The sequence below is a fragment of the Bufo gargarizans genome, chromosome 2 (genome assembly GCF_014858855.1).
Source record: "Bufo gargarizans isolate SCDJY-AF-19 chromosome 2, ASM1485885v1, whole genome shotgun sequence".
Classification (NCBI taxonomy): Eukaryota; Metazoa; Chordata; class Amphibia; order Anura; family Bufonidae; genus Bufo; species Bufo gargarizans.
Genome location: NC_058081.1, coordinates 600,624,497 through 600,647,457, shown reverse-complemented (window position 1 = coordinate 600,647,457; position 22,961 = coordinate 600,624,497). Strand labels below are relative to the sequence as shown.

Below are 22,961 nucleotides of genomic sequence, written 5' to 3'. Positions count from 1 at the left end.
GCAGACAGTTAAGCATGTCTACAAAAAAACGGATCGCATTCCGCCTTTTGCGGACGCATAGACTTCAGTGGGGACAAGTATAGGACATGTTTTATTTGTTTTGCTGATCCATAGAACAGAAGAAAAGGGCCCCGTAGAAGTGAATAGGTCTGCATCTAATTTTTTGCGGACAGCATACGGCAGTCTGAATGAGCACCGACTGTAGTTTATAATCACGGAGATACATACCTCTGCATAGAAGCTGCAGACAATATAAAATTTTTAACTAGTTTAAGACTGTGTGTAAAGTATTTGGAAAAATTGGTTGCTATACTTTTTTCCTTTAAACATTTACCATGTGGACAACATGATACAGAGCGGGGGAGCCGAGCAGATGGATTTACAATACTGTACGAAAAGATTCAGTCCAACTTAAATTAATGCTCTCTCTGGATTTGAATTTAGTGGGCAGTCCTACTCCGTGATTGATAGCCTTCCTTACATGAAGATAGCCGTCAATCACTGTGAAGTTCTACCCACTGGACTCCTAAACCCAAAATGAGCAGGAATTAATACATAAAAAAAAAAAAAAAAAAAAATACAAGTGATACAAAATCTTTCCCCTAATGCTATATATCCATCTGCTAAGCCCCTATAGATTGCACTGACTTTTCAATGTTAATTTACATAAGACAGGAAAATCCCTTTCCCCAAATTCAGCAGCAGCGAGAGGTTATACCGTTATATCTCCTATATATACTGAAGTATAAAACGTTAATTTCAATTCATAAATAACATGTCTGTACTTGTGCCAGTTGATCAAGTTATCCCCACTCCACAGGAAAGGTAGGGGGGTCCCCAGGGCTGGATTGGGAACTCGAAGTGGCCCTGGTAAAAAACCTAAATGTGGCTCCATTGTTGTAGGCAGGTCCAAATTGACAGAAGACAGGGCAACACAAGTAGGCAGGGAAAACAGAAGTAGGCAGGACCTCCAATATCATAGTTCAGCACAAAATACCGCCCCAGCAGAATCAAATACCACAGTGCAGCACAAAACACTGCCGCCCTCGGCACTGTATCCAACTGTATCACCGTCCTCGGGATGGTAATACAGTTGAGTTCAGGAGGGAACGTGTGGCCGTTAAGCATCAGATCATTATGTACCTGGCCTAGGGTCATCAGGAGGGCTTGGGTGGCCTCCTGGACATCGCCCCACCGGGAAATTTTCCTCTATGGCCAATCCACCCCTGGGGGTCCCACACTGATCCCATGAACAGGGTTCCCATTCCCCCATCCTGATGATAAGGCACATTTAGAATGCACCCTGCAGATCCATTCATTCTTTATGGAACCGCTGGAGATAGCTTTCTGGCGGTCCCATAGAGAATGAATGGAGCATCAGGGCATATGCGCAATCTGCTGCTTCAGCAAGATGAGAGAACGGGATAGGTGGGGGTCCAAGTGGTCAGACCCTCAGCGATCAGTTAGTTAACTTCTATATTGTGGAGAGGAGAAAGCTTGAAAACTTTGCACAACCCCTTCAATATCTGATTACTGTTATCAGTACAATTAAAGGATCATCATTACTAAAGAAAAAATGAAAAAAAAAAAAACAGTACTGACAGTAAAACACTGACATTCAGAAGTTTTGGTTTCAACTTTTGTGCAGAGTTTACCTGAGAAAAGCTTGTGAACCACATCCTGCATGGTGTAGTCATTACAAGAAATGTACAACTGCTCCACCTTCCCCCTGATAACCGTGGAAATTACAATATGTGCAATACTGTATTAGTTTATTAGCCAAGTGAGAATACAATGGATCTTTTTATTTTTATTTATTTTTATTTTAAGGGGGGAGAATGAAAAAATATTATCCTGATGGAACTATTCTTTTTTAAACACAGACACTACTGCAGTTCAGACACTCACCAAATCCCTGCTGCTCTCTACTTCCTGGTACCAGTTGGCATCACCTGTCATTTTCTGTGTAAGGCCAGTACCAGGCATCAAAGATAAAAATGAAGCAACTTTTAAAACTATTCGTTAATAATAAATATGACACCATTTTATGTTTACAGCTCCTGTGCGGAGATATGTTGTCGCAGACTACAAAACAAACCCTGTGTCACTGCTCCTGCAGTCACGTGTTCCTGTCTTCCCTCTGTCACCTTTTCTACTATCTGAAGCCTAGCAAAAAGTGATCTACTGCACAGAAACAGGGTCTGCTTGTAGTCGCAAAGATCGGCATAGCTTTAAACACAAAACGGTGGCAGATTTTAATCAAGACTCTTTGCAATGTTGCTTTTTTCATTTTTTTTATGCAATAAAGACGAATGCAAAAGTGGGGAGAGTAGGGAGTGACATCTTATTTCAAAGCAATAGCCGGGAAACCATAATTATGAAAATCAGCCTCAAAACTACTGCCGTATTCCCTCCATGAGCTGTCAAGTTGTTACATAATCTGTTCAGCTATTATGGGCTTTCTGGTTTAGAATACCCATTTTTATATACCCTATTACAGAATGAGGGCCCCGAATGTGGGACCCTCTTATTTTTAGCTAGAGTGGAGAGCAGCTACAAAAGGTGTGTTGTTCACATTGCACAGATGAATGCCTTAATATATTCTTGTCTTATGCAGAGATCCAAATTCCCAGTATAGACATAATGCTCAGACCGCTTGCAGCCACCACTAGAGGTAGCTTAATGTGTAATGTCACATGGAGATAAATAATAATTTATGTATGCATCGAGATCCAAAGCTCCCTCTAGTGGTGACTGCAGGTAGCCTGAATGTTATGTTTTAAATCTAAGTCTGTATCAGAAAAATTGAGCTCTTGTTGCTATTAAGATATATTACTAATTTTATCAGCACTGAATTTGCGATCTAAAAAGATCTGAAAGCTCTATTTGAGACATTTGTAGGTACTAACAACTGCTCATACGGAACTGGTAGAGGATCTAACAACGGACACGGAGTTTGGCCACTCAAAGGTTTAGTAGTCGGATACTGCTCTTCAGCCATAACTGGTTTACACCGAGATCGAACCATCTCGGAAATTTGTTTTTCCTATGAGCACGTTGATTAGTGCCGATTTCCCTTTCTTAGGCCGTTTCCTGGGCTTCCTTGATGATGTCACCTATTCTATCTTCATCTTGCCGAGTGACCAGGAAACCTTTACCGCCAAAGCCGTCTGCCACAACATGATAATCTGGAAAAAAGATGAAGTAGGATTGGAAAAAGACAGCAAACTTGTGATTAGATGCCTCTTAAAGGAGTTGTCTGTCCAATCCAGCACTGACACTCTGGCAGTCCCCCGTGGTTGCCATTTACAAGTGCCTAGCATGTGACCACCTCAGGCAATCAGTACCCTCAGCGGTCACATGGCAGCCACTTATAAAGACCATGGGGTGCACAGACTGCCAGAGCTGGATCGGTGGAGAATTAGAGAGAGAGATTATTTGCTGCAGATTTTTTAGAAGTTAGATAACCCCTTTAACCGAATTCCTATTAGGCAATAGGTCAGTTACTTTATTTCTGCACAGCAACAGCATAAATGTTGGAGATTTCAGCTGTAAAGCCTTGCAGAAGTGTTCGTGCAGCTCTGGAGTATAATACAGGCAGGATTCTAACAGTGGGATTACTTTCTGTGGTTATGTGACAGGACATCAGTATGGACGCCACATCATTCGGGATTCTAAATGTAGAATGCATCGACTAGGGGAAATGATGTGAAACTGGAAATGTAATTATATCAGATGCTTTATTATTTTATAGGTCCTTCACTATTGATTAGGGAATTCCATAAAGTGAATCTCTCTCTGAAAATGCGTTGCAATCTGCAGGCAGCATGTTATAGAGCAGGAGTAGTTGAGCAGACTGAGATATAGTCGTATAGGAAAAGATTCTGTAAAACGTGTCCTTTATGGATTTAAAGAGGACCTTTCACTCGTATACAAACTAAAAACTAACTCTATCTGTTGGCAGAGCGGCGCCCAGGGGTCCCCCTGCACTTACTAGTATGCCTGGGCGCCGCTCCGTTCGCCCGGTATAGGCTCCGGTGTCTCAGCTCCGTCTGTTGTACTGGACTGATTTTTTGTAGGAGGCGTGTCCCTTGCTGCAGCTCATAGCCAGTCTATGAGCTGTGCGCTGCGATTGGCCAGCGCTGCAGCAAGGGACACGCCTCCTACAAAAAATCAGTCCAGTACAACAGACGGAGCTGAGACACCGGAGCCTATACCGGGCGAACGGAGCGGCGCCCAGGCATACTAGTAAGTGCAGGGGGACCCCTGGGCGCCGCTCTGCCAACAGATAGAGTTAGTTTTTAGTTTGTATACGAGTGAAAGGTCCTCTTTAAACCCTTTTATGCTTAGGAGTCATAAGGGCGGCCTACTCACTGACTGCCAGCCGTCACTACATGCAGAATTAGTCGTCAGTCACTGATAGAACTGCCCACATGACTCCTACCTAATCATAGGAAAAGCAGAGGTTTTCCTGAATCTTTTTCCCCATAAAACTATATGGGACATTTATTAAAACCCGAATCTTGCTACTCCTTGCTTGTTCAGTGTCTGCACAGATATTATAATGATGATTTGTATTTTAGAAAGTGTCAACTTTCACAGTGGATCTTAATATGGTTTAGTTCCCGCATGGAGTCAACATAACATAGGCTGTAATGCATCATTTGCTGGATTACAATAGCATCAGGAAAAGACTCCACATCTTACCATTATATGCCAAACCACATGCAACATTGCTCCCCAACATAGGAACTTGCTCTCGAGAGATTTGGCTCCAGCAGGCATCATTTCCAACAACAGCAATGATGGGCGTCTGAAAGGCAACAGATCATACATTAACCTCTACAATCAATATGAGCTATCAGCGCCTGTATATTGAGCAACAATGCTGAATATTTACTGGTGCAAGAATATCAAGCAGTGCCCCAAGCAGCAATCCAGCCACCCCAACATATTTCATCACTACTTTGCAGGTATTGTAATGCGGACTGATCCCTTTCAGAGTCTGTTGAATAGTCCAAAGCTGCATTCACAATTCTGTACACTTCAGAGCAGAACTCTTGATATTCCTTGCTTGTTCAGTGACTGCACAGAGCTTACATGATTTGTATTCTAGAAGGTGTCATCATTACTCGAAGCAATGCACAGCCATCTGAATTAGGCCTCATGCACACGACCGTTGTGTGTTTTGAGGTCCGCACATTGGTTGTCCGCAAAATGGACAAGAATAGGACAGGTTATATATTTTTTGTGGAACGGAGCCACGGATGCGGACAGCACACTGAGTGCTGTCCGCATCTTTTGCGGCCCCAATAAAGCAAATAGGTCCGCATCCAAGAGGTCGTGTGCATGAGGCCTTATTGAATGTCCCACTGCATTATTTGGGCTCATCTGAGCTGTTAGGAGGAATATTGCTGATGGTTTCCAATAACAACCAGCAGAACGTTGGAGACAGCACCGGAATCCCGTTAAGAATGTCAAGTTTTTTACCTTTTAAAAGAAACATTAAATGTATCTATGAAAATGTGTCTTTTACCTCGATTTAAAACAAAATTAATAATACAAATTCAAAACTATATCTTACCTTGTGGCGCGTGTATGTGTCATACTCTACAATGCTGTAACCCAACGAGCCGTCTCCAAATACAACCCAAACCTTAAAGAGACCAGTAATAAAGCATCTTAAGAAATTCTCTAATTTAAACATAAAAACAAAAAGGGGGAGATTTATCAAAACTGTTTTAAAGGCAAACTGATTTAGTTGCCCATAAAAAACAATCAGATTCCACCTCATTTTTCAGATCTTCTTTGGAAAATGAAAGGTGGACTCCAATTGGTTGCTATGGGCAACTAAGTCAGTTTGTCTTTACATCCGTTTTGATAAATCTCCCCCAAAGACTCCAAATGGTCCATTAGACCTTCAAGTACCTCCGATTCTGGCCGACACAGTTTGGCACCCAAGGCAAATCCTCCTCCAACTCCCAAAGTGCCAAAAGCACCTAAAATGAAAAATAGACAAATGCCGTCACATCCCTGTCCACACATATTTGCTGGTATTCAAGCCAATATTTGGTGATCTGAATCCACCCAAAGTGTGGAATTTATCATAGGGGAATATTTGAAGTCTTGAGCCTGCTTTGGAGTTATGTTACATTTATGAAATGTCTCATGTTCTTTGATAAATTTGTCTCATCCTAAGGGTCCATTCACACGTCCGCAAAATGTGTCCGGATCTGTTCCGCAACGTTGCCGCAAAAGATGCGAACAGCACACAGTGTGCTGTCTGCATCCGCACTTCCGTTCCACAGACACGGACAAGAAAAGGCATTTCTATTTAAAGGGTTTCTACCACCAGAAATACGGTTATGTAGCGGACTGATATAGCGATGCGCTGATGTCCGCACTACATAACAGTATGTTTTTTACCTTTCTCCCTGCAGCCGTTCTGATAAAATACACGCTTGTATAATATGCTAATGAGCCTCTAGGTGCTATGTGGGTGTAGATTCAGCACCTAGAGGCTCCGTCTACTCACCCTTTATCCCGCCCAGGTCCTCCGTTCTGCCCGCCCCTCTTGATTGATGTCACAGTTTGCAGCATTGCTGACGAAATCCCGCGCCTGCACCTTCACTTATGTATTCAGCGCAGGCGCAGTGAGTGAATGATGCGCTCCTGGTGCCGGATTCCTCACTGCGCCTGCGCCGAATACGTCACAGTGAGGAAGCCGGCATGAGGAGAGCGGCCTTCACTCACTGCGCCTGCGCCGAATACAGAAGTGAATGGCGCAGGATTTCGTCAGCAATGCTGCGAAACGTGACATCAATCAAGAGGAGTAGGGCGGGCAGAACGGAGGACCTGGGCGGGATAAAGGGTGAGTGGACGGAGCCTCTAGGTGCTGAATCTACGCCCACATAGCACCTAGAGGCTCATTAGCATATTATACAAGTGTGTATTTTATCAGAACGGCTGCAGGGAGAAAGGTAAATCACACTGTTATGTACTGCTGACATCAGCGCATCGCTAATGTCAGTCAGCTACATAACAGTAATTCTGATGGTAGAAACCCTTTAAAATGCAGAACGCACATGGCTGGTGTCCGTGTTTTGCGGACCGCAAAACACTTGCGGACGTGTGAATGGACCCTAAAACCTAACACCTTTGTCTAGAGAAGCTCCTCCACTTTTTCTTCTCCATCCTTCTACCTGAGTGAGATTGCGATTAAAAAAGTCTCAATGATAAATCTGGAGTGAAACTCATTAACATAGCTAACCACACCCACTCTCCCACCCATATTACAAAAATGGAGCGAGTGGTGTAAAAATGCAAAAAGCTGCAAAATTTTTGCGCAAACCAGTGTAAAAAGTTGCAAAAAAAATATTTTGTGACTTTTTGACACTAACATGATACATGATAAATCAGGGCCAAAGTCTCAAAGAAAACACTATATTTGACAAGATATGATCTCTCAGCATAGAAGATATTTCACATTTTTCCCGGACACTAAAGGACTTTTAATTCCTCAATAACCTCCTCACACAGGAGAAGGCCTAAGTTCTAAGCAAGGACTTGGGATACATGTGGGATGTAGAAGACATGGCACATCCTGCTTCAACCAGTACTATTTGGCTGTAGAAAAGAGGGCTCGAAAATCCTTACTAAACAAAGCTCATTCTTTTGTACCTTTTCCTGGGCCCAGAAAGTGGTGGATGAAGATATAAAATTGTATGATTTTTTACTGTAGTACATAATCAGAGGAGCAGGTGGCAGCTGCTAATACCAGTACTTAGACCAAACCAATACCACATGGACAGACACCGGCACATAGCAACTATTTCCCAAACAATACGGCAACCTCAACAAGAGGACAGAGTTTGTCAATTAAAAATTACCTGGATCCAGCCAGCGCAGTGGAGCCCTTGGGCGGAGAATGTAAGCAGCGCTGCCTACAAAGTCTCCACCATCTGCTACAATGATGCTGTCTTCCGGTAAAGCCTCTTCGACCAGATGCAGAACTTTCAGAGGATTCAGATGCCTTTCAGTTTTCTCTTCAGCTTTTTGTCTGAAGGTTGATAAAAAAAAAAAAGCAGGAGCCATTATTAAAGTGTCCCTGTACTTTAAAAAAATAAAAAAAATTGTGACCTCATAGCAACATATCAAAAGTTTTGATCAGTGGGAGTCTGAATGCCGAGACCTCCGCTGATCCCTAAATTGAGGAGAAAAAAGTGCTCATACAGAACTGGTGGACTGACTGGAGACAGACTCATGGACTTTCCATTCTCTTCTCATTTTGGGTGATCAGTAGGGGACTCACCACTTGGACCCCCACCAATCAAAACAGGGCTGCCTTTAACGTGGGGCAAAAAGAGCAGCTGCCCCAGGTCCAGTTGCTCCTAGGGGGCCCAAGACAGCTGCCTCTTGAGCCTCGCTGGACACTGGTAACGTGGAGAGCAGCGGCAGGGCACAGGGAGATGAGCGCTTCCATTGTGGAAGCTCTTATTTCCATAGTCATCTGTATCGCCGTCCTCAGGATAGCGATACAGATGGAAGTGCTGCGCAGGGCAGGGGACGGAGAGGAGTTTCCCTTCCCTGTTCCTAGGCCTGCAGCCTAACAGAGGCTGGTGCAGGCGCCTGAGCCGTACAGCGCAGGACACAGGCCGGAAGAGGCTTGCATCGCATAGCTGCCTGCCTGATGGAGGCAAGTATAAATGTTTATTTTCTTTATATGGTACTACTACTGGCACATGATTAGGGCGCATCTATGGGGGCACCTGTTACTGGCACATGATTGGGGGGCATCTATGGGGGCACCTGTTACTGGCACATGATTGGGGGGCATCTATGGGGGCACCTGTTACTGGCAAATGATTGGGGGGCATCTATGGGGGCACCTGTTACTGGCACATGATTGGGGGGCATCTATGGGGGCACCTGTTACTGGCACATGATTGGGGGGCATCTATGGGGGCACCTGTTACTGGCACATGATTGGGGGGCATCTATGGGGACACCTGCTACTGGAACATGATTGGGGGGCATCTATGGGGGCACTTGTTACTGGCACATTATTGATTGCACATTATTGGGTGGAACTATGGGGGCACTTCTTACTGGCACAATATTGGGGGCGCTATGGGGGCATCTACTGACACCACAAAGAAGGGGTATTTTATATGGGGGAAGGGGTGAGAGGAACACTATGGGGGTTTCTACTGAGGCCACAAAGAAGGGGTATTTTATATGGGGGGCTCTGTATAGGGGCATTTTAGGGTACTTTCACACTTGCGTTAAACTTTTCAGTTTTATCCTAATGCATTCTGAATGGAGAGCAATCCGATCAGGATGCATCAGGATGTCTTCAGTTCAGTCACTGTACAGTTTTTAGATGGAAAACATACTGCAGCATTATTTTCCATTGAAATCCATTAATGCCGGATACAGCCCCAAGTGTTCCGGTTTTGCGGTCTGCGCATGTGCATACCTTTAAAAATGTGAAAAAGATAAATACCAGATCTGTTTTTCCGGATGACAACCGAAGAGACGGATCCGGTATTGCAATGCATTTGTGAGACAGATCCGCATCCGGATCTGTCTACAAATGGTATCCGTTTGCATACAGATTGCCAGACAGTTCCAGCAACGGAACTGCCTGCCGGAATCCAACAACGCAAGTGTGAAAGTACCCTTATACTGGGACACATTATGGTGGGTACTATGGGGAAGGGGAGAGAGGAGTACAATGGGCTCATCTATGGGGGCACTAAGAAGGGGTATTTTATACTTGCAAATTATGAGGGAAACTGAGGGCATCTGCTGGGGCACTATATATGGGGCATTTTATACTGGCACATTATGGAAGGCACTAGGAAGAAGGGGGAGAGGAGCACTATGAGGGAAACTGAGGGCATCTGCTGGGGCACTATATAGTGGTATTTTATACTGGCACATTATGGGGGCACTATGGGGACATTAGCTCAACTGGGGGCATTAAAGGGGGAATTTATTGCACTGGCACATTATACGGATAATTATTACTACTGGGGGCATTATGATGGGCTTTATTACTACTGGGGGTCTATGTAGAACATGATTACTAGTATGGGCACTCTGGGAGCATTATTACTTCTGGGGCACCGTGGGGACATGTTGGGGGCACTGTAGGAGCACTATTACTACCATGTGTGCTCTAGTAGAGAATTATTACTATTGATGGGACTTTTGGGAGCACTATTACTGTGGGGGCACCTTGGCACAGTATCAGCTTACCACAATTATTTTTGGGGGAGGTTATGTTTACACTATTAGTGTCATGGGCACTATTTGCTGGGTGCAGTTATTTTAGGGCACTGTGTGCCAATAATTATTGAAGGGCACCATCTGCATGGTACTAGTATTATCAGGGGGTTTATCTGTCTCTGCAGTATTGTATTGGGGATCACAGCGGCACAGTATTGGGGGTGGTAGGATGATTTGTCCAGAAGATGGGAGGATGATGGAATAGTAGTAAACTAAGATTTTGTTTGTCAAACTACAGAGACGAGAAATGGCTGAAAAATGGTGGTCTGGTCTGAAGGTCTGAAAGGAGAAGATGAGGAAAGAGAACATCTACATGCTTTTTTAATCTTTAGAATAAATGATACAGCCATTTTATTTGATACTTTTTTGCCGATTCTTTTTTCTCTATATTAAGGGACACTATAGTCACCAGAACCACAACAGCTAAACGTAGTAGTTCTGGTGTCTATAGCATGTCTCCAAGTTTTTTAATGTAAACCCTGCCTTTTCAGGGGGAAAAAAAGGCAGTATTTACATTACTGCCAAGGATCACCTCTAGTGGCCACTCATCATTATTAAAGTTTACTACTCTACGAGGTGTGTGGATTTATTTTTTTGTGCGTGTGTTGTGGTGGACGGTGTGATTGCATGCTAGGGTGTGAGAAGGCGGGATCCAGGGGGCCCAAGTAAATTCTTGCCCAGGGTCCAATCAATATTAAAGATGGCCCTGAATCAAAATCTTTGATATGTCATAATGACATATCAAGGGTTTTGATAAAAGTCTTGCAAGCCATATACTGACTCTCCTCTTAGAAACACAATCGGCCCGTCCATACAGTATAGAAGGGACAGGCTACACTCCAACAAATATTGTCTCATCCCACCAGAGTGGCCTCCACACAGTACTGATGGCAGGGTCTACTAAACACCAGTAGTACAAATGGGATTATATGAATCAGCCATGCATTCCCATCTGCAGTGGACAGATCACACGGATACATTACTCGTTTGTCTTCTCTTTAGCTATGTCTCCAGCTTTAAGGCCTTCTGTCCAGTCCGAGGGACACGTGTACCCCCGAAGTCCTTCTGCGAGCCTCAGTATGAATGAACCAGCGTCCCCTAGAAGATAAAAACATGATCAGAGAAATGAATGTTATTTCTGTATAAGAATCATGAGCCATTGTATAATTCTGACACTTCTCCTCTGTATGGGGTGATAAAGTACTACTTTGTTAGGAGACTACTCTTAGAGAGGACCTGTCACCACCTCTGACGTCTGTTTTACAGAATACTTGTATTCCCCATAACATGACTATTCTGCAGCATCTTTTCATATAACTGAACGTTCCCATTTCCCTGTTATTCCTCCTGAAAAATTTCTGAATTATTTATCAACTGGTTGTTGGGTGGGGAGGAGTCCACACACATTGACTCTGCCCAGTCAGAGCTGACAATTTCAGACTGTGTAGGGGCCCACCCCTTTGACAAAGGAAATGGTAACACCCAGTTCTTAATTTATTCATACATTTCCAATAAGGAATAACAGAGGAACGACAACAAAGACAGGATGATCCAGAATTGTTATTTTATGGGAATTACAAGCATTTACTAAAATATACATGTCACGAGAGGCGACAGATGCAGTTTAAAAATATGCTATGAAAATCTTCTTGGTCAAAAGCTAAGCAGCAAGTGCCAGTATTTTACAAAAGGCCTTATGTACATGGACTGCAATCTGGATACATAATCTGAACCCATATTAAAGACCATGGGCTGTTTCACACGAGCGGATGCCGTGCGTGACATCCGCTGCGTGAATGAAAGCCAGGACACGATGCGGACAGCAGAAGCACGGAGCATTAACATGATTGATAATGCTCCGTGCCTTTCTGTGACCTCTTTACTACAAAATCACAGTGAGATAAAGTTGTCCAAGAGTCAGGTAAAAATAGAAAACAGAGGGTGGTTATTAATGGTACACACTCAGATTGGGTCACTGTCACTAGTGGAGTACCTCAGGGGTCAGTATTGGGCCCTATTCTCTTCAATATATTTATTGATATATGATCTTGAAGAAGGCTTGCATAGTAAAAGTATCAATTTTCGCAGATGACACTAAACTGTGTAAAGTAATTAACACTGAAGAGGACAGCATATTGCTACAGAGGGATCTGGATAGATTGGAGGCTTGGGCAGATAAGTGGCAGATGAGGTTTAACACTGACAAATGTAAGGTTATGCACATGGGAAGGAATAATGCAAGTCATCCGTACATACTAAATGGTAAAACACTCGGTAACACTGACATGGAAAAGGATCTAGGAATTTTAATTAACAGCAAACTAAGCTGTAAAAACCAGGGTCAGGCAGCTGCTGCCAAGGCCAATAAGATAATGGGTTGCATCAGAAGGGGCATAGATGCCCGCGATGAGAACAGAGTCCTGCCACTTTGCAAATCACTGGTCAGACCACACATGGAGTACTGTGTACAGTTCTGATCTCCAGTGATCAAAGCAGACATAGCAGAGCTGGAGAGGGTCCAGAGGAGGGCAACTAAAGTAATAACTGGAATGGGGCAACTACAGTACCCCGATTATCAAAATTAGGGTTATTCACTTTAGAAAAAAAGACTACTGAGGGGAGAGCTAATTACTATGTATAAATATATAGGGGGTCAGTACAGAGATCTATCCCATCATCTTTTTATCCCCAGGACTGTGACTGTGACGAGGGGACATCCTCTGCGTCTGGAGGAAAGAAGGTTTGTACACAAACATAGAAGAGGATTCTTTACGGTAAGAGCAGTGAGACTATGGAGCTCTCTGCCTGAGGAGGTGGTGATGGTGAGTACAATATAGGAATTCAAGAGGGGCCTGGGTGTATTTCTGGAGCGTAATAATATTACAGGCTATAGCTACTAGAGAGGGGTCGTTGATCCAGGGAGTTATTCTGATTGCCTGATTGGAGTCGGGAAGGAATTTTTTATTCCCCTAAAGTGAGGAAAATTGGCTTCTACCTCACAGGTTCCTCTGGATCATCTTGCAGGATAACATGCCGAACTGGATGGACAAATGTCTTTTTTAGGCCTTATGTACTAAGTTACTATGTTGTAATTCTGGTGCCCAAGGAACTTTGGTCCAGCCCTGATATTATCGCCATAGCTGAGAACCAAAGAAAACAAGCTTTACATGACTATATCTAACACTACCCTGATAAGATGGTGAATATATAAAGAATAAAAAAAAAAAAAAAAAAAAAAAAAAAAAATTGGAAATTTACCTTGAATAGCAACAGTTGGCTTCCAAAACATATCAGAGTTCTTGAGGAGCTGAGAGCGGTCTCTATTCACAGCTATGATCTTACTACGTCTGTTCAAGACGCGGCCATAGGAAAGACGGAAATCACAAACTGTACCTAAAATGACAAGAAATACCAAGAATAAACCAGGCACTCAATATGGAGTCATTGGTCAAACTATTTAATAAGGGAATAATTCCCATGATAGCAATAAAATATATCGATATATTAAAACAATGTATAATATAAAATCACATAAAATTACATAAATCAAACACCGTATCACATAAATAAAACACCGTATTAATAGCAGCAATATAAAAATATAAAATTCACATATTGTAGCAGCAATATAAGCGGCTTGAATCACGATCATGAAAAAACCGCAATACTTGTCAATATTCAAGACACCGCAATTCTTATTTAAGTCTGAAAAAAACGCAGTTCCAATGGATAATATTCTTTCAAATAAAGTCCCATATAAGATGAAAAGTTTTATAGCCCACTTTATCGAAAAAGTGTGGGTGAATGTTGCCGGTTTTTAGTCGGTAGTCACAAAGATATAGTGCAATCGTACACCAAGGTGGTGTCCCACCTATTAGTGCAACTATGTTAGTTTGTTTTTACCTGGCCGGTATATCCTTATCCTTTGTCCGGACCTGAAAGGATCCTCTGTGGACACGACGTCACCTGGATATCCGCTCACGAAACTCTGTTTGTGGCTACTTGTGCAGGGATTCCTCCGGTGTTCGTCGCTCTCAGTCACAGCCGTTTGGTCCTAAAATCCAGGGGAACTACTGTCCCAGCATGCCGGTACAAGGTATTAACCATACGCGTATGGATCATCAGTTTAAACAAACTTCAAAACCCCTTTAAAGTTTTGTAGAGAGAGAAATTATCAGGTGACCCGGGCATTTCTGTCCTTGGCCTGGCTCATCTACTCGAGAGGAGAGTGGTCAGTCACCAGGCGGAATTTTGTCCCCAACAAATAGTGGAGAGACTCGAGTGCCCGCTTGATAGCCAGGCACTATCTCTCCACTATACTGTACCTGGTCTAGGCTGGGGTGAGCTGAGCTGAGGAAGACAACGGGATGCTCCTCCATGTTGACTTCCTGAGACAGTACAGCCCCAAGGCCTACTTCAGAGGCATCGGTCTGTACTACGAACTCCCTAATGAAGTCGGGCGTCACCAAAACCGGTGACCCGCTCAGGGCTGATTTCAAAGTGGAAAAAGCCTCTTCCGCCCGCTCATCCCAAACAAACCAATCACTGACTTGTGTCCCTTCAAGAGTCCTGTCAAGGGCGCGGCTAGAGTAGCAAAGTGGGGAACAAACCTCATGTAACAGCCCCACCATTCCCAGGAATGACTGTACTTGCCCAGGTACTTAGTCTCTTCTAACCCCATCGCACATTTTTTTTGGGTTAGTGGTTATGCCAGCTTTCCGAAAGGGGTCCACTACAGCCTGCACTCAGGGTAGGTAACTTTCCTAGTCGGTACTGTGGATGACAATATCGTCCAGGTAAGCAAAAGCGTACAGACGATGTGGATGAAGCACAATGTCCATTAGTCGCTGAAAAGTGTCGGGGCCGCCATGCAGACCAAAAAGAGTAAGACCTTATATTAATACAGCCCCTCAGGCGTGATGACGGCAGTTTTCTCTTTGGCTGCCTCCGTTAATGGCACCTGTCAGTACCCTTTCGAGAGGTCCAAAACTGAAAAATACCGGGCTTGTCCTAACCGCTCATCCACCCGGAGCATGGGATACACAGCGAATTTGGAAACCTCGTTAAGTTTTCGAAAACCCCAACGTCCCGTCCGGCTTGGGTATCAATACTATAGGATTGGCACACTCACTTTTTGACTCCTCAATGACGTCTAGCTTCAGCATTAGCTGCACCTTCTCCGATATGGCTTGTCGCCGAGCCTCAGGCACCCGGTATGGTTTTAATCTGACTTTTGCCTGCGGCTTAGTGACAATGTCATGCTGGATTATGGAAGTGCGTCCAGGGAGGTCAGAGAACACATCCGTGTTCTGACTAATGAATTCCCTGGCCTCCTGAGTCTGTTTAGAGAAGAGGCTGTCAGCCGTTTTTACTGTGGCAGCCTTCTCTCTTGCATCAGACAGAGGGGCCAGTACCTCTTCTCCTAGAAAACCCAGCCGCGGGCTGTCTTCTGTATAGATTTCCCTATCTCTCCACGGTTTGAGTAAATTCACATGGTAAACCTGCTCCAGCTTTCGCCGCCCTGGCTGGTGTACCTTGTAGTTTACATATCCAATTTTATCGAGTACCTTGTAGGGTCTCTGCCACCTAGCCAGGAACTTACTGTCCGCGGTCAGCACCAGAAGCTAAACCCGATCACCCGGGTTAGAGATTTATATACCTGACTCTAGGCTTGCTGAGCTACCTCCATATGCTCCCTAACAAGGGCCAACACTGTCTCTATCCGATCTTGCATCTGGGTAACGTACTCAGTGACACTTTTATGTGGAGGGGGTTGTTGTTACCACACCTCTTTGGCCACATCCAAGAGACCGTGAGGGTGTCTGCCATATAGCATTTAGAAGGACGAGAAACCAGTAGAGGCCTGGGGTACCTCTCGCTGTGCGAACATGAAATAGGACAGACGGAGGTCCCAGTCCTTCCCATTTTTAGACACTACCTTTTTCAACATATTTTTTTATGTTTGGTTAAACCTTTCTACCAGACCGTCTTTTTGCGGATGGTAAACGCAAGTCCGTAGTTGTTTTATGTGCAGCACCTTTGTCCCTTGGTCTGTTAGAACCTCTTTAGGTAGTCCTACTCGAGAAAAACATCTCCATTAACTCATTAGCTATGAGTTTGGCTGAGGTATGTCGCAGTGGCACCGCTTCCGGGTACCGAGTGGCGTAGTCTAGAATGACTAAGATGTGTTGATGCCCTCTGGCGGACTTCGGTACTGGTCCTATGAGGTTCATAGCTATTCGGTCAAACGTTACTTCGATAATCGGGAGAGGTACTAAGGGACTATGGATATGTGGCTGGGGGCTAGTTATCTGGCAGGTCGGGCAAGACTTATAAACTCTTTCACTTCTTTGAATATGCTGGGCCAGTAAAACCGCTGTAGAATACAATCCTGAGTTTTCTACAGCCCCAGGTGACCCCCAAGAACGTGTTGGTGGGCTAGATCTAACACAAACTTGCGATAAGCCTTGGGGACCACCAATTGTTCATTAAGTTCGCCCCGTAGTTGGTTTACCCGATACAACATATCTTGATGAACCACAAAACGGGGAAACATTGACTCTGCCCCAGGTTGTTTTGGTTCACCATCTAGTATTAACACATTTTCTCAGGCGCGGGATAGGGTTGGGTCCAGATGTTGGGCGGTACCAAAATTATCCCCGGAGATATTGAGGTCTGCCAATTCAGGACCCGGCGGTAAGTCCTCCACGTCTCCCACCATCACACTTAGCGGGGTTGTCTCCCCCTCTTCCACCGAAGTGGCGGTCACCCCTACCACTGGCCCTTCGGTCTCAGATTACCAGGGTTCTGGTCTCCCCCCTGAGCGGGCCACTCTGCTAGGGTTACCCCTGTCTTATGAGTATCAGTCACTCTCATAGCAGGCCACAGTGCCAGGAAGTCACTCCCAATTATGAGTTCATAATGTAAATTGGTGGCGACGGCCACCTCGTGAGTCCACCTGCTGGCCACAGTGGACAGAGACACCAGGGTGGTGGGATAGTCCTTTAACTCTCCATAGATGCACACGACTGAGTTTTTGGCCAGAATACTCGGTGGACTGCACCAGGGAAGCTCTTACCAGGAACACCAGACTCCCTGAGTCCAGCAGAGCTACCGCGTGTCTCCAACCCATTTCCACCTGGGACAGGTGGCTATTGTCTATAGTCTCTGGGGTACCTGTTAGTTAGTATCCATGGGTTCGCCCCGATGGCGACAGTCGGCCCTTATGTTGCCAGTCTCCCGACACCGCCAGCAGACTATCGGAGCTAGGTCTGTAGGGGGTATATCCCGGGTGGGTTTTGCTGGCACCAGTCGCTGGGTCTGGGGTGGAGATTTCCATGGTTTGACTTCCCCCCTCCCAAAAGAACCCCCCTGTAGAGTCCTGGTAGCCTCATAGCGCTCCACTAGGTCGACCATCTCAAGGGCATTACCAGGAGACACCTGGCCGATCCAGTGCTGGAGAGGGTACGGCAAAGCCCTCCAGAATACATCAGCCAATAGACTGTCCAGCATAACAGTGGAACTCAGCACGTCAGGCAACCATTTTTGGGTACAGGTGCCCGGAATGGAGCGATGACCTCAACCCACTGATCTTGGGGTAGTCTCTCCCTCATGGCCACCTTCTTGAACACTGCCAGATAAGACTCGCCGTCGTCCGAGGGGGTCATCTTAGTGATCGCCGCACTGACTACTTTTCGGGCATCGTGGATGCTTTGGGATGCTCCTGCCACTTGTAAAGCCATCACATGTTGCAATAGCAGCTGGTTGGTTTCCTGCTGCTGCTTATTAGCCTCCGGCTGTTGCAGGTTAGCCTCCACGAGGGCTTTCACCACAGCTTCCATTTTGTTGAGCGACAAGGGTTGCAATCTCGCTGGTTTGATGTACCGTGCACGGAAAAACTTAAATATTTCGTCCTTCACGCCAGCCTCACTGCATCTGCACGCATCCTCCACCAATTGTGGGGACTCGCTCTAGTAGACAGGATTAGCGGACGCAGTATAGAGGCAACAAGTTTTTTGGGATCAAACAGTTCAGTGTTTTACTCACATGTTAGGCAAGTGACAACACAAACAGTAATATTCAAACAAAAAGTCACCTTGTGGTGTTGGTGGTAATTCACACCATGCGGCAATTCTGCCTCAAAGATTCCTTGATGACAGCAGAACCAACCTGTTTTCATGCCAAACAGGTAGCAAGCCTTCATCCAGACACCAGGCTCCCAGATCTCAACAGAGAGACCTTGCTTCTGAGCCCAGCTGCCTATTTAAGGACAGCCAGTTGCTGCCATAACCCGGACTGGCACTTAAAATCCGGTCCGGTATTTGACCTCACATGGCTCTAAATCAGCCCAGCAGCTGTTGGGAGGAAAATACCAGTTTTCCCAGACCAAACCTCTTACTGTGTCACCATCTCTCATTGTCCTATTATTTAGTACAATCAACAAAGACTATCAGTGAGGCAGTCAGTCACTGGGCTACGGTCGTCACACTGGGGGACATTTCCTAACTTTTCTCCTCAAGAACTATGGGCCTCTTGATCCCTCACTGCAATGACGCCGGCAGCCGGAGAAACGCCCCTGCCGCGCCAGAGGCTAGATGTGGGGATGCTGAAGTACAGCTGGCCAATAAGCAGTGACAGCATCAGGGTATCTCACTGCTTATAAAACTTACTTCCGGCTGCTATGTAGACCGGCTTCTAAGATGAAAAAGCGAGGGGGCGGGGCTATTCAGCCTGGCCGGACCCCCCAACCTCATGGGCCGCATAGCAACTGCGTGGTCTGCCGCCATTAGCGGTACACCACTGTGTATGAGGGTTGTTTTTTGTGGGACAAGTTGTAGTTTGTAATGGCACCACTTAATATTGCACACAATGTAGTATTCAGTGTGGAAAGAAAATTCCAGATGGGGTGGAACGGGGAACTGGAAAAAAATAAACCACATGGGGAAGCCGTTCCTGAACTGGAAGCGCACACTTCTTGTTTTACCACCTAAAATTTTAAATGTCTGAAATTGGCGTTAGTGCCAGTCAGATACACTTGCCCTGGGCACTGCTGTTCAGAGCGGGCACCATATTTTAAACCCCTTCCTCTGCCATATAAAGTTGTAAGAAAAAGTATGTGAATTGAAATGATATGGATTACTGCACAAATTAGTCATAAAATGTGATCTGATCTTCATCTAAGTCACAACAATAGACAATCACAGTCTGCTTAAAGTTCAATCAATGAGATGAGATTGGAGGTGTTGGTTACAGCTGCCCTGTACTATAAAAAAAACAACACACATCAGTTCTGGGTTTGCTTTTCACAAGAAGCATTGCCTGATGTGAATGATGCCTCGCACAAAAGAGCTCTCAGAAGACCTACAATTAATAATTGTTGACTTGCATAAAGCTGGAAAGGGTTAAAAAAGTATCTCCAAAAGCCTTGCTGTTCATCAGTCCACGGTAAGAGAAATTGTCTATAAATGGAGACAGTTCAGCACTGCTGCTACTCTCCCTAGGAGTGGCCGTCCTATAAAGATGACTGCAAGAGCACAGCACAGACCGCTCAATGAGGTGAAGAAGAATCCTAGAGTGTCAGCTAAAGACTTACAAAAGTCTCTGGCATATGCCAACATCCCTGTTAGAATCTACGATAAGTAAAACACTAAACAAGAATGAATTTCATGGGAGGATACCACAGAGGAAGCCACTGCTGTCCCCCCAAAAAAAAAAACATTGCTGCACATTTACAGTTTGCACAAGAGCACCTGGTTGTTCCACAGCAGTACTGGCAAAATATTCTGTGGACAGGTGAAACCAAAGTTTAGTTGTTTGGAAGAAACACACAATACTATGTGTGGAGAAAAAGAGGCACAGCACATCAACATCAAAACCTCATCCCAACTGTGAAGTATGGTGGTGGGGGCATCATGGTTTGGGGCTGCTTTGCTGCGTCAGGGCCTGGACGGATTGCTATCATCGAAGGAAAAATGAATTCCCAAGTTTATCAAGACATTTTGCAGAAGAACTTAAGGCCATCTGTCCACCAGCTGAAGCACAACAGAAGATGGATGTTGCAACAGGACAATGACCCAAAGCATAGAAGTAAATCAACAACAGAATGGCTTAAACAGAAGAAAATACGCCTTTTGGAGTGGCCCAGTCAGAGTCCTGACCTCAACCCGATTGAGATGCTGTGGCATGACCTCAAGAAAGCGATTCACACCAGACATCCCAAGAATATTGCTGAACTGAAACGGTTTTGTAAAGAGGAATGGTCAAGAATTACTCCTGACCGTTGTGCACGTCTGATCTGCAACTACAGGAAATGTTTGGTTGACGTTATTGCTGCCAAAGGAGGTTCAACCAGTTATTAAATCCAAGGGTTCACATACTTTTCCCACCTGCACTGTGAATGTTTACATGGTGTGTTCAATTAAAACATGGTAACATTTAATTCTGTGTGTGATATTAGTTTAAGCAGACTGTGATTGTCTATTGTTGCGACTTAGATGAAGATCAGATCACATTTTATGACCAATTTGTGCAGAAATCCATATCATTCCAAAGGGTTCACATACTTTTTCTTGCAAGTGTATGTACAGTGCTGGGACTCAAGGAGTTAAAGAGGTTGCCTCACTTCAGCAAATGGCATTTATCATGTAGAGAAAGTTAATACAAGGCCATATTGTCCATATCGCTTCCTTTGCTGGCTGGATTCCGTTTTCCATCACATTATACACTGCAGGTATCCAGGGGTTACGACCACCATGCAATCCAGCAGCAGAGGTCGTGCTTCTACATTATAGGAAAGGCACTGGCCTCTCTGGTGGCTGGGACCACGGGAGTGCACATAGGCACATGCACAGCAACTCCAGTCCCGGCCACCGCGTAATATGGACCATCACAATACATTAGTAAGTGCCTTGTATTAACTTTCTCTACATGATAAATGCTATTTGCTGAAACGAGACAACCCCTTTAAGGATGACGGTTTGGCTTTTTATTTTTATGCAGGGAGATAACCGGCGGCCAGCTCTCTCTGTGAATTTGGGGAATCAAAGGTAAAATCCCAACCTTAAATAATCCAAGTTTCCCCCCAAGGTGAGACACTTAAAAGTACTTGTATTCTTAGTTTCCTGGGATCCTTACCAGCCAGTATCACTAAATCAGCCTCCTTCAGAGCATCCCTGCGGTTCTGACGAATGTGGATGGGGCTGTCTCTTCCCAGCATGCCTCTAGCCATTCCACCCAAGAAACACGGAATACCCAAAGACTCCAAAGTCTTCCTGAAGAACAAGAACACAGTAATTTAGAGTGAAATGCTCCATTACTGAAAGACTAACCTTTCTCTCCTGGCTTTGTTCAGGCCAATGTCAGGCATTCATATAGAAATGTACTATTTTTCTGGGTGAAAGCGAGGAGTGTGGAAACTGCCTGGACACAACTCTCACGCATCACCCTATATAAATACATAGGCCTACACGGGGCTCTAACAAGGTTCTCTTACTGTACAGCACAGACTGTACTACCTGAGGTTGTCAGCAGGCGTTGGGGGCAGCGTGCTCTGACTACCCAGGATAAGGACCGGCTTCTTAGCTCGACTCAACAATTCCACACATTGCTGGATCTGCAGGACAGGAAGACACAAGATTGGTCCTGAATGGTATAGACATTTCTACAAGATGGCACAACAAAATGCAATTATTCACCCCTTCAAGGCAGTACTCAGTATTAGTAGAGGCACTGAACAGACCTGCTCAGTAGTCGCCTGAGGGATGGAAACGGGAAGAGGCGAAGTGTCTCTGGGCTCCCACGCCCCAGCAAACAAGTTATTCAGGTGATTCTGCAAATACCTAATGGGTGGAAACCAAATATCAGTAAAAAGGATTTATATTTCGTGGTAACAAATCAATTTTCCCAGAAATGGCGGTTAAAAACAAAACAAAAAAAACAAACATACTCTTCTCATCCATTTGCACGTGAAGAGGCCATGGCAGCAACCTTGATGGCATAAACCGTGTGAACCCATGCCACAGCGCTGCCGGGCTCGGTACCGCGCCCAGCCAGTGTGATAGATGTGATGACTTCATCACGTCGCCGTGCAAAATGGTGTCTTCAATCAGGATGGCCATGACAGCCTCTACGTGAGCAAATGGATAAGGTGAGTTTTTTTTTTTTTTTTAACCTGATTAAACCTCTGAAAAGCCCAAATTGTAGCCTCAGAAGCTGCGATCAGTGATGAACACGGCAATGACGGGGGGCGTCTAGATCGCCGTTCAGTCATTGAGCCTGCTACATACAAAGAAATGTGCTTCATGACGAAGTAATTAGTCACAAATCAAACTACTTTGTAAAATTCGTTGAAGCAGCAAATCAAATTTTTCAGTACTTTGCTCATTTCTAATTACAACCATGGTTGCAAATCAATGGGAAAATTGCATGTATTATGCCATTCAGCCATGATTTTTTGGGGTAGTGGTTTGACTTTTTGCTAGACCACTATAGAAACATACTGATACACCACAGGACATATGCACATGCCTGGCAATGCCGTTCCCTGAAGGTGGTGCAGATAACGGACTACGGGGGTCATTTATTAAGACCAGAGTTTTAGACGCCGGCCTTAACATCCTCTATAGCTGGCGGCGGATTGCCGCAGTTATGTAGAGGCACCGTCCTCTACA

General features: G+C 44.9%; 1 protein-coding gene across 1 annotated transcript in view; it reads right to left on the bottom strand.

Moving 5' to 3' along the window:
- Positions 1 to 1,799: 1,799 nt before the first annotated feature.
- ILVBL (ilvB acetolactate synthase like) overlaps positions 1,800 to 22,961 on the bottom strand; it is a 50,741-nt gene continuing 29,579 nt past the window's right edge. Inside the window, 11 exon segments of the mRNA XM_044278296.1 lie at positions 1,800 to 3,083; positions 3,085 to 3,188; positions 4,708 to 4,813; positions 5,585 to 5,656; positions 5,929 to 5,999; positions 7,890 to 8,059; positions 11,277 to 11,391; positions 13,552 to 13,686; positions 21,427 to 21,563; positions 21,807 to 21,904; positions 22,031 to 22,130. Coding sequence (XP_044134231.1) covers positions 3,009 to 3,083; positions 3,085 to 3,188; positions 4,708 to 4,813; positions 5,585 to 5,656; positions 5,929 to 5,999; positions 7,890 to 8,059; positions 11,277 to 11,391; positions 13,552 to 13,686; positions 21,427 to 21,563; positions 21,807 to 21,904; positions 22,031 to 22,130 — 1,183 coding nt within the window. The 3' untranslated portion in view covers positions 1,800 to 3,008.